General features: G+C 48.6%; 2 protein-coding genes across 2 annotated transcripts in view; both read right to left on the bottom strand.

The window, feature by feature from the left end:
* The window catches only part of LOC121008080 (kinesin-like protein KIF22), a 101926-nt gene that overhangs the window by 43436 nt on the left and 41433 nt on the right, over positions 1-17057 (bottom strand). The gene's annotated exons all lie outside the window — the stretch shown is intronic.
* The window catches only part of TLCD3B (TLC domain containing 3B), a 28582-nt gene continuing 18040 nt past the window's right edge, over positions 6516-17057 (bottom strand). The window contains exons 2-5 of the mRNA XM_040440424.1: positions 13069-13152; positions 9960-10164; positions 7304-7399; positions 6516-7151 (exon numbers count right to left, since the gene is read on the bottom strand). Coding sequence (XP_040296358.1) covers positions 6825-7151; positions 7304-7399; positions 9960-10164; positions 13069-13152 — 712 coding nt within the window. The 3' untranslated portion in view covers positions 6516-6824. The remainder of the gene's footprint in view (positions 7152-7303; positions 7400-9959; positions 10165-13068; positions 13153-17057) is intronic.

Genomic DNA, 17057 nt, shown 5'->3' on the forward strand with positions numbered 1-17057 from the left:
ACCCATCCTGACCTAGTACTTCCTGCAGCTGAGGGTTTGTCACAAATAGGACAAGTTCTATGTTTTTTGCGGGTCGGTGATACGGATGTACAGTAGCGGACAGCGCACGGTGTGTATGAGCCCTTAGACGACACTCTGAGCTACCGGCCCTTTAAATTTTCCCTTGTTGTATAATCAAGGAATGTGCGGACAGGAGTGGTGAGAAGGCTCCAGCCCTTCTGTATGATGTCACAGAACAAACTGTGATGTCATGAAGATGGGCGGAGCAACGGGAAGGCAGATGGCAGCTTATGTTGCCCTCTGCCTGTTTTTCAAATTTGTTGCAGTAAGTGCAGGTAAGTCATTTCAGATGATGATGGAGAAAACAAAGGGTTAATAATATATACACTGCTCAAAAAATAAAGGGAACACTTAAACAACACAATGTAACTCCAAGTCAATCACACTTCTGTGAAATCAAACTGTCCACTTAGGAAGCAACACTGAGTGACAATCAATTTCACATGCTGTTGTGCAAATGGGAAGGACGACAGGTGGAAATAATAGGCAATTAGCAAGACACCCCCAATAAAGGAGTGGTTCTGCAGGTGGTGACCACAGTCCACTTCTCAGTTCCTATGCTTCCTGGCTGATGTTTTGGTCACTTTTGAATGCTGGCGGTGCTTTCACTCTAGTGGTAGCATGAGACGGAGTCTACAACCCACACAAGTGGCTCAGGTAGTGCAGCTTAACCAGGATGGCACATCAATGCGAGCTGTGGCAAGAAGGTTTGCTGTGTCTGTCAGCGTAGTGTCCAGAGCATGGAGGCGCTACCAGGAGACAGGCCAGTACATCAGGAGACGTGGAGGAGCAGGACCGCTACCTCCGCCTTTGTGCAAGGAGGAGCACTGCCAGAGCCCTGCAAAATGACCTCCAGCAGGCCACAAATGTGCATGTGTCTGCTCAAACGGTCAGAAACAGACTCTATGAGGGCCCGACGTCCACAGGTGGGGGTTGTGCTTACAGCCCAACACCGTGCAGGACGTTTGGCATTTGCCAGAGAACACCAAGATTGGCAAATTCGCCACTGGCGTCCTGTGCTCTTCACAGATGAAAGCAGTTTCACACTGAGCACATGTGGCAGACGTGACAGAGTCTGGAGACGCCGTGGAGAACGTTCTGCTGCCTGCAACATCCTCCAGCATGACCGGTTTGGCATTGGGTCAGTAATGGTGTGGGGTGGCATTTCTTTGGAGGGCCGCACAGCCCTCCATGTGGTCGCCAGAGGTAGCCTGACTGCCATTAGGTACCGAGATGAGATCCTCAGACCTTGTGAGACCATATGCTGGTGCGGTTGGCCCTGGGTTCCTCCTAATGCAAGACAATGCTAGACCTCATGTGGCTGGAGTGTGTCAGCAGTTCCTGCAAGACGAAGGCATTGATGCTATGGACTGGCCCGCCCGTTCCCCAGACCTGAATCCAATTGAGCACATCTGGGACATCATGTCTCGCTCTATCCTCCAACGTCACGTTGCACCACAGACTGTCCAGGAGTTGGCAGATGCTTTAGTCCAGGTCTGGGAGGAGATCCCTCAGGAGACCGTCCGCCACCTCATCAGGAGCATGCACAGGCGTTGTAGGGAGGTCATACAGGCACGTGGAGGCCACACACACTACTGAGCCTCATTTTCACTTGTTTTATGGACATTACATCAAAGTTGGATCAGCCTGTAGTGTTTTTCCACTTTAATTTTGAGTGTGACTCCAAATCCAGACCTCCATGGGTTGAAAAATGTGATTTCCATTTTTTTATTTTTGTGTGATTTTGTTGTCAGCACATTCAACTATGTAAAGAAAAAGTATTTCAGAAGAATATTTAATTAACTCAGATCTAGGATGTGTTATTTTTGTGTTCCCTTTATTTTTTTGAGCAGTGTATATATCCCCCATCTTTATGAGCCCTGTCCCGTTTCAGTACTGTCTCCTTGACAACTATTTTCCCATACCGGCAAAGAGTTGTCAGACTCCACCTCTGTGAGCTACTTCTCTATCTCCACAAAGGTGTCAGTTGTCAGGGGCACACTGTCATGTGACATCTAAGCTCCGCCCAGATTAGGGAGAACGGTGCCTGACAGCGATGCATCATGGGAGGTGGGGGGCAGGTTGACGTGACTATGAATGCTGCTCCTTCTTCTCACAGTCCCCCGGCTCTCCAGTGACTCCTCCCCCAGCACCGCCATGTTTTTCGATTACGCCGATGATGACAGAAACAAGAGCGCTGCAGTATCGGAAATTATCGGAGAACCCCCTGTAACTGACACAAGTGGTAAAATCCTGTAATGCGGTCGAGAATGTGAAGGGTTAATTCAGAGGGGAGAATACTTATCGTCTGGGAGCCCACTACAATGGCCGCCATTGCACCCAGCCATATTGTCACCCAGTGTTCCCGGACAGATGTAGAAATATGTTTAAAAGCAGAAATGTCTTTGTTGTCCATAGCAACCAATCAGGGCGCAGCTTTTATTTTTCATGAGGTGAATACAAAATGAAAGCTGCGCGATGGTTGGTTGCTATGGACAACAAGGACAGTTTTCCTTTCAGGACGTTTCATTAATCTCCTCAGAGAAAGCTGTGTGACTACTCCTGGTGGAGCTGTGATGGCAGCCATATTGACTGGCTGTCCCACAAACATGGACTGTCCTTGTCACCCACAGCAACCAATCACAGAGCAGCTTTCATTTAACACACTGCTCTTTAAAAATGAAAGCTGCTCTGTGATTGGTTGCTCCGGGCAGGAAGGACAGTGTTACTTTTATACAGTTTGCGATATGATGGGGGTAGTTGTTGCAGGTGTTAGCTCCGTGTCCTCTGTCCTCCAGTGAAGGCGGTTCACGTCCTGAGGATGATCCTGCTCTGCTCGCTGCTCACACTCCTCGCCTTCATCTCGTATCACGTCTTCTGCAGGGTGTGAGTATCTCGTGAGACGTCTCCTCCGCGTCCTCCTCCAGGATTGGTCCAGACCGATCGGCTGACGCTAAATCTACGTGTAACATTGAGAAACCGTCCTCTGCTTTACTTCTCCCGTACCAACATATGCTCCAATCACATCCAAAGCTGCGATCACAGTTCTACTGCTTTACTGTTTGCCCTCAGGCTGTGGCACCAGGATGTGACTGGAGTATGAGACTTGATGTAAAGGCAGAATGGTGACTGCAGCTCTGAATGTGACTAGAGTAGAAGATTCAATGTCAGTGCAGAATGGTCATTGCAGCTTTGGATGTGACTGGAATATAACACTTGATGTAAGGGCAGAATGGTGATTGCAGCTTTGGATGTACCTGGAGCATGATATGATGCGTAAGGAAAATTATGAATGCAGCTCTGGATGTGACTGGAGTAAAACATACAGTTGCAATAAAAAGTATGTGAACCCTTTGGAATGATATGGATTTCTGCGCAAATCGGTCATAAAATGTGATCTGATCTTCATCTAAGTCACAATAATAGACAATCACAGTCTGCTTAAACTAATAACACACAAAGAGTTAAATGTTACCATGTTTTTATTGCACACACCATGTAAATATTCACAGTGCAGGTGGAGAAAGTATGTGAACCCCTAGACTAATGACATCTCCAAGAGCTAATTGGAGCGAGGTGTCAGCCAACTGGAGTCCAATCAATGATATGAGATTGGAGGTGTTGGTTACAGCTGCCCTGCCCTATAAGAAACACACACCAGTTCTGGGTTTGCTTTTCACAAGAAGCATTGCCTGATGTGAATGATGCCTCGCACAAAAGATCTCTCAGAAGACCTACGATTAAGAATTGTTGACTTGCATAAAGCTGGAAAGGGTTATAAAAGTATCTCCAAAAGCCTTGCTGTTCATCAGTCCACGGTAAGACAAATTGTCTATAAATGGAGAAAGTTCAGCACTGCTGCTACTCTCCCTAGGAGTGGCCGTCCTGTAAAGATGACTGCAAGAGCACAGCGCAGACTGCTCAATGAGGTGAAGAAGAATCCTAGAGTGTCAGCTAAAGACTTACAGAAGTCTCTGGCATATGCTAACCTCCCTGTTAGCGAATCTACGATACGTAAAACACTAGACAAGAATGGATTTCATGGGAGGATACCACAGAGGAAACCACTGCTGTCCAAAAAAACCATTGCTGCACGTTTACAGTTTGCACAAGAGCACCTGGATGTTCCACAGCAGTACTGGCAAAATATTCTGTGGACAGATGAAACCAAAGTGGAGTTGTTTGGAAGAAACACACAACACTATGTGTGGAGAAAAAGAGGCACAGCACACCAACATCAAAACCTCATCCCAACTGTGAAGTATGGTGGTGGGGGCATCATGGTTTGGGGCTGCTTTGCTGCGTCAGGGCCTGGACGGATTGCTATCATCGAAGGAAAAATGAATTCCCAAGTTTATCAAGACATTTTGCAGGAGAACTTAAGGCCATCTGTCCACCAGCTGAAGCTCAACAGAAGATGGGTGCTGCAACAGGACAACGACCCAAAGCATAGAAGTAAATCAACAACAGAATGGCTTAAACAGAAGAAAATCCGCCTTCTGGAGTGGCCCAGTCAGAGTCCTGACCTCAACCCGAGGGAGATGCTGTGGCAGGACCTCAAGAAAGCGATTCACACCAGACATCCCAAGAATATTGCTGAACTGAAACAGTTCTGTAAAGAGGAATGGTGAAGAATTACTCCTGACCGTTGTGCACGTCTGATCTGCAACTACAGGAAACGTTTGGTGGAAGTTATTGCTGCCAAAGGAGGTTCAACCAGTTATTAAATCCAAGGGTTCACATACTTTTTCCACCTGCACTGTGAATGTTTACATGGTGTGTTCAATAAAAACATGGTAACATTTAATTCTTTGTGTGTTATTAGTTTAAGCCGACTGTGATTGTCTATTGTTGGGACTTAGATGAAGATCAGATCACATTTTATGACCAATTTGTGCAGAAATCCATATCATTCCAAAGGGTTCACATACTTTTACTTGCAACTGTATAACATAAAGCTTTCAACACAGATAATAACCACATAGGCTGGGAGGGTTCAATGCTTCATATCTAGGCATAACAGCAGAATTGTAAATGCAGCTCTGGATGTGATCGGAGCACAAGATGAAGGCGGTAAAGCTCTAAATTAACCCTTTCATTATCTTTTTGTCACGATTCTCTACTTCCACAGATATTGCGCCTACGGAGTATGAGGGTGGCGCAGGTCACCGTCCACCTCAAGCTTCGCTCAGTCCAAGGGTTTGGTTCCTGTGCAGGGTGCTAGGCGCCGCTTATCTCTATTAAAGTCTTACCAAACCAAAGTCCCTTCCCTGTAGTGCATTATCACAGGCGAGCCTGTCTGCCGAGAACGCCCCCTAGTGGTGTGGAGGTCTGTGCAAAACCCTTGGCTCCTGCCAATCCCTTACAGGTCAGAGGTCGCTCCTCCCATCATGCAGCTGTCCCCCCAGGCAATGACGCACCCCCCACAGACGGTCTTTGGATTTGCCTTTAATCTCGGTAATGTACACGTTTTATAAATTGCGTTACATTTACTAACATTTTGCTCGGCTGAAATCTATTTACATTCAATAAAAAATCAGAATAAATTATAATAAATAAAAATAAATAAGGACGGAAATTAGTGGGGTCCGCGGGGGAGGGGAGAACGGAGACCTGTGTGTACGCTGAGCTCACAAACCCTGGAATAGCAGCAACTTATAAAAAATAGATCTGTAGTCGCCCCCTAGTGTACAACAGACACATTACAACCTGCCTGGAGGCCTAGCACCTCCTACTTTATCGTGAAGTCCCGCCCCTGCTTAGCTGATGCTCAGTCCACCTTAAGTGACTGCGTCACCCGAGGCGGCCATGTTAACGGCTTACGATAATACGGCCCTCCGATTCATTCAAAATCTGTGACAATACTAAGGGCAGCCATTTTGTGGACTGAACCATTTTCACGGGGGTGGGGGGGATCTGTTATCTTGATAATTGTTATCAAGATAAAGTAAAAATAGCAGTGACTTAACTGAAAGGGGTTAAAAAGCGGAGAAGTCCGGGGCGCGGCGCCCTCAGGGATCTGCAGGTTCTGATCAAGGCAAACATCGCCGGCTGATTGGCTAATATCTCGCCATGCTTAACCCTTTAATGTGCAGCTTGGAGCAAATAATTATTTTTTTTTTTTTCGTTTTTGCTTATTTCATTGCAGCCATTCCCTAATTGTCCGGGCAGTGAGACTTAACCCCTAACATGCTGCTGCCCGGGTCTCTCCCACAGCTACAGGGAGGGATGCAAAAAGCATTGACCCCCCCACCCACACAGCTACAGGGGCGGAAGGTGGTCATTACAGTATAGTTCAGCCAGTTTGTTTTGCGTCACCGGAGCATAACCCCCATCGTGGAGTTGTCATAACATGGAGCAGTACCCAAACCTACCCCCCCCCCCCCCCCAAGTGGTCGCTGTCCTTCGGGACCTGTATCAAGTATGGTTACTTTATGGGTTCCATGGAGGATCACCATGCTGTGTACTGCACAATAACACTGACCCCTGGTGGACACTGAGTATATTGCACGGAGGGGCGAGTGACAGTGACACCCAGTGGTCACTACGAGCACCGCAGTAGTAGAATCCATTAATACTGTCACACTGTGGATGAGACCCTTCAGAGAGGTCATGATCTCTTCGGAGCGCCCCCTAGAGACCTCCAGAGCAGGACGTGACACCGTGCCGTATATGTATCCAGCAAAGCACAGTCTATTATGCCGCCGTGGTCACACTGGGTCTCAGAATTGGTGATGAGCGTCTATGGGATGGGAGAAGGGGGGTCACTGAGAGCAGTCCTGGTCTTTGGCTGAGGGGCTGTCGGTGACTGGATGTCCATTCCTGGGTCGGTGGCTCATCCTAGACTGCTGGCAAAGACTGTAAGCTCTTCGGCAGATTAGGTAAAACCAGTAGACCTGGGGAGCCATGAGGATGGCCGCACCAATGTTGTATTCCGGGGAGAGGTTGAAGGGCACCCTGTAGAGGGGCAGTCCCACCCGCTGCCCGTACACCCAGTACATGTAGGGGAACAGCAGCAAGCGGCAGCAGAAAAAAGTCACGAGCATGATGACGCCATTGACCCGGTGCAGAATGGTGTCCTGCTTCTTATACTGCAAGATGGCGGAGAGAAAGGGGGAGGGGCAAGAAAGTCACAGTGAAGGCATAGTATACACATACAATGTAATATCAGCCAAACATGAGGCGACACCCCCGACAGCAACCTACAGGTAACCGCCATCCAACACCTCATTACTGCACTCACCTGGATCAGGACCTTCCCGAGACAAACAAATGGGGTACTGAGCTCAGCCATCAGCATGCACCCCAAAAAGAAGTCGCCCTTTCCTTCTCTCCACAGCTGCAAAAGAGAAAATACGCAGTATTATAGTAGTTATATTCTTGTACATAGGAGCAGTATTATAGTAGCTATATTCTTGTATATAGGAGCAGTATTATAGTAGTTATATTCCTGTACATAGGAGGCAGTATTATAGCAGTTATATTCTTGTACATAGGAGCAGTATTATAGTAGTTATATTCTTGTACATAGGAGCAGTATTATAGTAGTTATATTCTTGTACATAGGAGCAGTATTATAGTAGTTATATTCTTGTACATAGGAGCAGTATTATAGTAGTTATATTCTTGTACATAGGAGCAGTATTATAGTAGTTATATTCTTGTATATAGGAGGCAGTATTATAGTAGTTATATTCTTGTACATAGGAGCAGTATTATAGTAGTTATATTCCTGTACATAGGAGGCAGTATTATAGTAGTTATATTCTTGTACATAGGAGGCAGTATTATAGTAGTTATATTCTTGTACATAGGAGCAGTATTATAGTAGTTATATTCTTGTACATAGGAGCAGTATTAGGCCTCATGCACACGACCGTTGTGTGCATCCGTGGCCGGTGTGCCGTTTTTTTTCGCGGACCCATTGACTTTCAATGGGTCCGTGGAAAAATTGGAAAATGCACCGTTTTGCAGCCGAGACCGTGATCCGTGTATCCTGTCCGTCAAAAAAATAGGACCTGTCCTATTTTTTTGACGGACAACGGTTCACGGACCCATTCAAGTCAATGGGTCCGTGAAAGAACACGGATGCACACAAGATTGGCATCCGTGTCCGTGATCCGTGGCCGTAGGTTACTTTCATGCAGACGGATCCGTCTGCATAAAAGCATTTTCAGAGCGGAGTTTTCACTTCGTGAAAACTCAGATCCGACAGTATATTCTAACACAGAGGCGTTCCCATGGTGATGGGGACGCTTCAGGTTAGAATATACTAAAAGAACTGTGTACATGACTGCCCCCTGCTGCCTGGCAGGTGCTGCCAGGCAGCAGGCCCCCCCCCTGTAGTTAACACATTGGTGGCCAGTGCGGCCGCCCCCCCCCTCCCTCCCCTGTAGTTAACTCATTGGTGGCCAGTGGGCCCCCCTCCCTCCCCTGTAGTTAACTCGTTGGTGGCCAGTGGGCCCCCCCTCCCTCCCCTGTAGTTAACTCTTTGTTGTCCAGTGCGGCCGGCCCCCCCCTCCCTCCCCTGTAGTTAACTCGTTGGTGGCCAGTGGGCCCTCCCTCCCCCTCCTAATTAAAATCTCCCCCCCTATCATTGGTGGCAGCAGAGAGTACCGATCGGAGTCCCAGTTTAATCGCTGGGGCTCCGATCGGTAACCATGGCAACCAGGATGCTACTGCAGTCCCGGTTGCCATGGTTACTTAGCAAATTGTAGAAGCATCATACTTACCTACGAGCTGCGATGTCTGTGTCCGGCCGGGAGCTCCTCCTACTGGTAGGTGACAGATCATTAAGCAATGCGCCGCACAGACCTGTCACTTACCAGTAGGAGGAGCTCCCGGCCGGACACAGACATCGCATCTCGCAGGTAAGTATGATGCCTCTACAAATTGCTAAGTAACCATGGCAACCGGGACTGCAGTAGCGTCCTGGTTGCCATGGTTACCGATCGGAGCCCCAGCAATTAAACTGGGACTCCGATGGGTACTCTCCGCTGCCACCAATGATAGGGGGGGAGATTTTAATTAGGAGGGGGGAGGGCCCACTGGCCACCAACGAGTTAACTACAGGGGGGGGAGGGGGGCCCACTGGCCACCAATGAGTTAACTACAGGGGAGGGAGGGGGGCCGGCCACACTGGACAACAAAGAGTTAACTACAGGGGAGGGAGGGGGGGCCCGGCCGCACTGGACAACAAAGAGTTAACTACAGGGGAGGGAGGGGGGGCCCACTGGCCACCAATGAGTTAACTACAGGGGAGGGAGGGGGGCCGGCCGCACTGGACAACAAAGAGTTAACTACAGGGGGGAGGGGGGGCGGCCACTGGCCACCAATGAGTTAAAAACAGGCAGCAGGGGGCAGTCATATACACAGTTCTTTTAGTATATTCTAACCTGAAGCGTCCCCATCACCATGGGAACGCCTCTGTGTTAGAATATACTGTCGGATTTGAGTTTCACGATCAAACTCAAATCCGACAGTATATTCTAACATAGAGGCGTTCCCATGGTGATGGGGACGCTTCAAGTTAAAATATACCATCGGATTGGAGAAAACTCTGATCCGATGGTATATTAACTCCTGACTTTACATTGAATGTCAATGGGGGACGGATCCGTTTGCAATTGCACCATATTGTGTCAACGTCAAACGGATCCGTCCCCATTGACTTGCATTGTAATTCAGGACGGATCCGTTTGGCTTTGCACGGCCTAGCGGACACCAAAACGACTTTTTTTTCATGTCCGTGGATCCTCCAAAAATCAAGGAAGACCCACGGACGAAAAAACGGTCACGGATCACGGACCTATGGACCCCGTTTTTGCGGACCGTAAAAAAAAACGTTCGTGTGCAGGAGGCCTTATAGTACATGGTGCTGAACGTCATACAGTACTCACCACTGACACAGGGAAGCAGACGGCCACCATAAAGACATGGTGCAGGACCATGAGAAACTCCTTACGTAGGTAGGCCTTGGTGAGTTCCCAGCCTCCTGGGTGTCCCTTCAACTTGTGCTTGTGCCAGTAACAGAGGTACATGGCGTAGATGTCATATATAAAGTATGGAACTGCAAAGCGTGTGTAGGTGGCAGCCAACCAATGTCTGAGGATGAAAGAGGTGATTGTTAATATCAGTATCGCCGTCGCCTCTTCCTGCTGCAGACAATTCCCTCCATATTGTCCCCCCTACCTCTAATGCTACAGTGAAAAACATATATACTGTCAGTTTTTCATTGCCATTTTTCTTCTGGCCGTTAAAAGTGGCCATGAAAACAGATGAATTTTTATTGGCTTTAAAAAATAAAATAAAGATCCAGACTCCGACAGTGCCCCCAGTACAAATAATGCCCCCCATAGTGGCCCCAGCATTAGTGATGTCCCCCATAGTGGCCCCCAACATTAGTAATGTCCCCCATAGTGGCCCCAGCACTAGTAATGTCTCCTATAGTGGCCCCCAGCATTACTAATGTCCTCCATAGTGGCCCCAACATTAGTAATGTCCCTCATAGTGGAGCTGGCATTAGTGATGTCCCCCATAGTGGCCCCCAGCATTAGTAATGTCCCCCATAGTGGCCCCCAACATTAGTAATGTCCCCGATAGTGGCCCCAGGATTAGTAATCTCTCCCATATTGGCCCCCATCATTAGAAATGTCCCCCATAGTGGTCCCCAACATTAGTAATGTCCCCCACAGTGGCTCCCAACATTAGTAATGTCCCCCATATTGGCCTCCAGCATTAATAATGTCCCTCATAGTGGCGCCGGCATTAGTGATGTCCCTCATAGTGGCCCCCAGCATTAGTAATTTCCTCAATAGTGGCCCCCAACATTAGTAATGTCCCCCATAGTGGCCCCAGCATTAGTAATCTCTAGCATAATGGCCCCCATCATTAGAAATGTCCCCCATAGTGGTCCCCAACATTAGTAATGTCCCCCACAGTGGCCCCCAACATTAGTAATGTCCCCCATATTGGCCTCCAGCATTAATAATGTCCCTCATAGTGGCGCCGGCATTAGTGATGTCCCTCATAGTGGCCCCCAGCATTAGTAATTTCCTCAATAGTGGCCCCCAACATTAGTAATGTCCCCCATAGTGGCCCCAGCATTAGTAATCTCTAGCATAATGGCCCCCATCATTAGAAATGTCCCCCATAGTGGCCCCCAACATTAGTAATGTCCCCATCATGGCCCCAGCACTAGTAATGTCTCCCATAATGGCCCCCAGCATTAGTAATGTCCCCCATAGTGGCCCCAGAATTAGTAATCTCTCCCATAATGGCCACCAGCATTCGAAATGTCTCCCATAGTGGCCTCCAACATTAGTAATGTCCCCCATAGTGGCCCCAGCACTAGTAATGTCTCCCATAAATGGCCCCCAGCATTAGTAATGTCCCCCATAGTGGCCCCCAGCTGTAATGTTTTGCATTACCAAAAAAATTAATAAAAAACTCCCCCCCCCCCCCCCCCCCCGCTCGTGCAGCAACAGTCGATCCTCTCTTGATTGAAAAGGACCTGCACTCAGCGTAATGACGCGGGTCCTTTTCCTTCAAGAGAGGAGTGAATGTTGCTGCGCGAGCAAGTGGATAAAGTTTTCTTTAACCCCTAAAAGGCCATATTGTTCTAGTCTACCCGTTTATATTGGCCGTTAGAGGGGTGCACTCCTGTCTGAGCAGCAGCTAAAAACAGTCCTATTGATTTCAATGGGGTCCGTCTGGCCATGAAATCGGCCAAAAATAGGACATTATTTTTTGACAGCCGATATTCACTAGCCGTTAAATAAATGGACATGTGAATAGTCCCATAGACTTTCATTGGTGCTAAAAATGGCCGTGTGACAGCCCTTTTTATCTGCCGTGTGCTCGTCAGCCTCTTCCTTCCCCCTGTGATGGGCACGGTGAGTACGTGAGGTGACACCCAAATAACGGTGCCAATTAGACAGATGCCCGGATGGGTAATCCCCCTCCTATAGTCTGATTTAATCTCCATCTGCCAGGACAGGCCGGGCGGGGGCAGAGGTTGGGGAGAGCAGTAATCTCTTGTAAACTTTTTAATAACAGATTACAGGTTGGGAGGGGTTAACCTTGAGCCGCGCGACCTCCGGTTAACTCTTAGCTGGCCATATGGACACTGTATAACAGAATTGGGGGCCGACCATTCTTAAAAAGAATTCCTGGAGATGAACCTTTTGTCACCCGCTGAGCAAAAAGAAAATCCTGAGAATATTTTCATATATTTCACTAGGAAAACAGACGGCAAAGAGAGGGACGTAAGCTGGGGAGCGCCGTGTCCGGGTCCTGCCACCAGGTGGCGCCTCATCCAATGTAATAAGCGATCACTGGTCATACAGTTGCAGTATGGGGGCTGACATTCATCCGGGGGGCCCGCGGCATCGTATAGCGCCTCGTAGTATTGTGTCTGAGCAGTCAATGGCCGGATTTCTTTTTTAGCTCCTATGAAGTGACTCACAGCGAGCTTCACTTTATTAGATAATTGCTTGTTTGCTCAGATCATCGGAGTCTATGAAAAGGTGTAAAGAAAATATCTTTAAAGGGCCATGCCCCCTAATAATAGTGCAGGAGCTTTAGAAGAGGAGCAGCTGATGTCACATGCGATGTTACGTGTCTCTGTGACATAAAGTCAGGGTTCCCCTGTATTCGCCCTGCACATTCGCAGACATGGGGGCTGCGCACCTTCCCCCAGGAGATGGTGGGCAGCGAGAAGTAAGGTGACTGCCGGGGGTTGGAATAATACATGGAGGCTTCATGTCGTGTCAGATTTGGGGCTCGTGGACTATTAACCCTTTTGCCCATTCCTCCTGTTTCTGTTGTGCCGCGGTGCGGGTGACTCAGCTCTGCTATACCTGTGACTTTCTGAGCCCGCACCTCTCCTCCGCAGGGCACATCAGATTATATACATATTTAATGGCTCCTTATGTTCCCTGCCTTCCGGGCAGCCTATGAGCGCCGCTGCTCTCCCCCCCCCATGTGTGTCCTGCTGGTGACACTTACCGGTCCTCAATGACATCTTTACAGGAGGAGGCCACGATATATCCAGCTGTGGACGCCAGGACAGCTTGTATGGAGGAGACCAGTCTGTAATGGGGGGACAGAAGAGAAAGGCTTGTCATAGATGTGTACACTGTACGGAGAACAGGATCGGACCCCCCACGTGCTCTTATGGCCCCCGTTCTACATCCATAGGCATTGATATAGGGTTGGTTCCCCCTTTGCTCTGCTGGGGAGGCATGCTATAAGATTTGGGGGGGTGTCCCTTTGTCCAGGAGACCCTTTGTGAGGCCAGACCCTGATGTTGGAGGAGAGGGCCCGGCTCTCAGTCTCTGGGGTTCTTCCAGACTCCCCCAGCCAAGGGCCTTCCCCAAACTGTTCCCACAAAGCTGCCACCATACAAGTGTCCACAAAGTCCTGTCTGCTGAAGAATTCAGATTGTAAGGGTCCGAGCCCTGAAGACCCCCCCCCCCCCCATAGCATTACCCCCCCCCCCCCCCCCCTCCACCGGACTGTACAGCGGGCGCCAGGTAACGTCCTCCTGGCCAGATAGAGAGGAGATTGGTGACTGCACAGAAGACGTCTCCAGAGTCCAGCGGTGGTGGCTTTACCCCCCCCCATCTCACGCCTGGCATTGTGCTTGGCGATGGAAGCCTGGCATGCAGCGGCCATGGGCACCCATGTCATGAAGCTCCAGGCACAGGACGACTTTCGTGCTGATGTTAATGGCAGCTTTTATGCACTTGCTCCTCAGCCCTGGATGACCCCGCTCTGTAACTTCAAGTAGTCTCTACTTTATAGATGAGTTGCTGTGGTTCCTTCCACTTTACAATAATACCGCTCACAGGTAATGGCGGAATATCTAGGAGGGAAGATATTGCAGGAAGTGACTTGTGGCAGTGTTGAGGCCTCTTACAGGACCACGCTGGGATTTAGGCAGCTCTTTACCATGAGTCATTCTGTCACCAATGTCTATAAAGATGAGTGCGTGACTAGAGGCTGGATGTTATACACCTGTGGTAATGGCAGACACGGCGTGGCTAGAGGCTGGATGTTATACACCTGTGGTAATGGCAGACACGGCGTGACTAGAGGCTGGATGTTATACACCTGTGGTAATGGCAGACTGCATGGCTAGAGGCTGGATGTTATACACCTGTGGTAATGGCAGACACGGCGTGACTAGAGGCTGGATGTTATACACCTGTGGTAATGGCAGACACGGCGTGACTAGAGGCTGGATGTTATACACCTGTGGTAATGGCAGACACTGCGTGACTAGAGGCTGGATGTTATACACCTGTGGTAATGGCAGACACGGCGTGACTAGAGGCTGGATGTTATACACCTGTGGTAATGGCAGACACGGCGTGACTAGAGGCTGGATGTTATACACCTGTGGTAATGGCAGACACGGCGTGACTAGAGGCTGGATGTTATACACCTGTGGTAAGGGCAGACACGGCGTGACTAGAGGCTGGATGTTATACACCTGTGGTAATGGCAGACACTGCGTGGCTAGAGGCTGGATGTTATACACCTGTGGTAATGGCAGACTGCATGGCTAGAGGCTGGATGTTATACACCTGTGGTAATGGCAGACACTGCGTGACTAGAGGCTGGATGTTATACACCTGTGGTAATGGCAGACACGGCGTGACTAGAGGCTGGATGTTATACACCTGTGGTAATGGCAGACACTGCGTGGCTAGAGGCTGGATGTTATACACCTGTGGTAATGGCAGACTGCATGGCTAGAGGCTGGATGTTATACACCTGTGGTAATGGCAGACACTGCGTGGCTAGAGGCTGGATGTTATACACCTGTGGTAATGGCAGACTGCATGGCTAGAGGCTGGATGTTATACACCTGTGGTAATGGCAGACACTGCATGGCTAGAGGCTGGATGTTATACACCTGTGGTAATGGCGGACACTGCGTGGCTAGAGGCTGGATGTTATACACCTGTGGTAATGGCAGACACTGCGTGGCTAGAGGCTGGATGTTATACACCTGTGGTAATGGCAGACACTGCGTGGCTAGAGGCTGGATGTTATACACCTGTGGTAATGGCAGACACTGCGTGGCTAGAGGCTGGATGTTATACACCTGTGGTAATGGCAGACACTGCGTGGCTAGAGGCTGGATGTTATACACCTGTGGTAATGGCAGACTGCATGGGTAGAGGCTGGATGTTATACACCTGTGGTAATGGTAGACTGCATGGCTAGAGGCTGGATGTTATACACCTGTGGTAATGGCAGACTGCATGGCTAGAGACTGGATGTTATACACCTGTGGTAATGGCAGACACTGCGTGGCTAGAGGCTGGATGTTATACACCTGTGGTAATGGCAGACACTGCGTGGCTAAAGGCTGGATGTTATACACCTGTGGTAATGGCAGACTGCATGGCTAGAGGCTGGATGTTATACACCTGTGGTAATGGCAGACTGCATGGCTAGAGGCTGTATGTTATACACTGTGGTAATGGTAGACTGCATGGCTAGAGGCTGGATGTTATACACCTGTGGTAATGGCAGACTGCATGGCTAGAGGCTGGATGTTATACACCTGTGGTAATGGCAGACTGCATGGCTAGAGGCTGGATGTTATACACCTGTGGTAAAGGCAGACACTGCGTGGCTAGAGGCTGGATGTTATACACCTGTGGTAATGATAGACTGGATGAATAGAGGCTGGATGTTATACACTGTGGTAATGGTAGACTACATGGCTAGAGACTGGATGTTAAACACTGTGGTAATGGCAGACTGCATGGCTGGGGGCTGGATGTTATACACCTGTGGTAATGGTAGACTACACGGCTAGAGACTGGATGCTATACACTGTGGTAATGGCAGACTGCATGGCTGGGGGCTGGATGTTATACACATGTGGTAATGGTAGACTACACGGCTAGAGACTGGATGCTATACACTGTGGTAATGGTAGACTGCATGGCTAGAGGCTGGATGTTATACACCTGTGGTAATGGTAGACTACATGGCTAGAGGCTGGATGTTATACACCTGTGGTAATGGTAGACTGCATGGCTAGAGGTTGGATGTTATACACCTGTGGTAATGGTAGATAGCATGGCCGGGGGCTGGATCTTACACACCTTTGGCAATGGACTAAATGACACACCTGAATGTGTGGCCCACTACGCAACTCCATATATATAAATATACAGAGCTGTGGCAGCAAAACACTTCTCTCCCGCATGCGCTGCCTGAAGGTATTAAGGGAGATGACATCAGAATGTCTGTGTGGTGACATCACTAATCCTTGCCCAGTCCCATCAGTCCACCCCTGTATACATACAGTATACAGCTGCAACATTCATACACAGTAATAGATGTAATAGAGAAGGGCATTCAGAGACATACCGCACAGCACACACCTCAAGCTGCACACAAGTGATGACAAAACTAAGTGTGAATCTCCAGAGTCACAAAATATATAGTATATATATATATAGTAGTTATACTGAAATAATACTGAGAGTAAAGCAGGAATAGGATGTAAACACTGTGATGGCAAAAGCGCCCCCTATCAGTGGTAGTATCCAATATATAGAAACATGCTCTGTGGTTAAAAGGTGAAAAGAAGGAGGGATAACTCCCATCATAAAAAAAAAATCTATTATCCTCACATTGAAAATAAAATCCCCTGAATATTCACAGTTACAAGAGAAAAGTTTGCTGCCTAGAGCCACCACTAGAGGGAGCTCACTACATACAGATTATACAGCCACCACTAGAGGGAGCTCACTACATACACATTATACAGCCACCACTAGAGGGAGCTCACTATATACAGATTATACAGCCACCACTAGAGGGAGCTCACTACATACAGATTATACAACCACCACTAAAGGGAGGTCACTGCATACAGATTATACAGCCTCCACTAGGAGGAGCTCACTACATACAGATTATACAGCCACCACTAGAGGGATCTCACTACATACAGATTATACAGC

The sequence above is a fragment of the Bufo bufo genome, chromosome 7, assembly GCF_905171765.1.
Source record: "Bufo bufo chromosome 7, aBufBuf1.1, whole genome shotgun sequence".
NCBI lineage: Eukaryota > Metazoa > Chordata > Amphibia > Anura > Bufonidae > Bufo > Bufo bufo.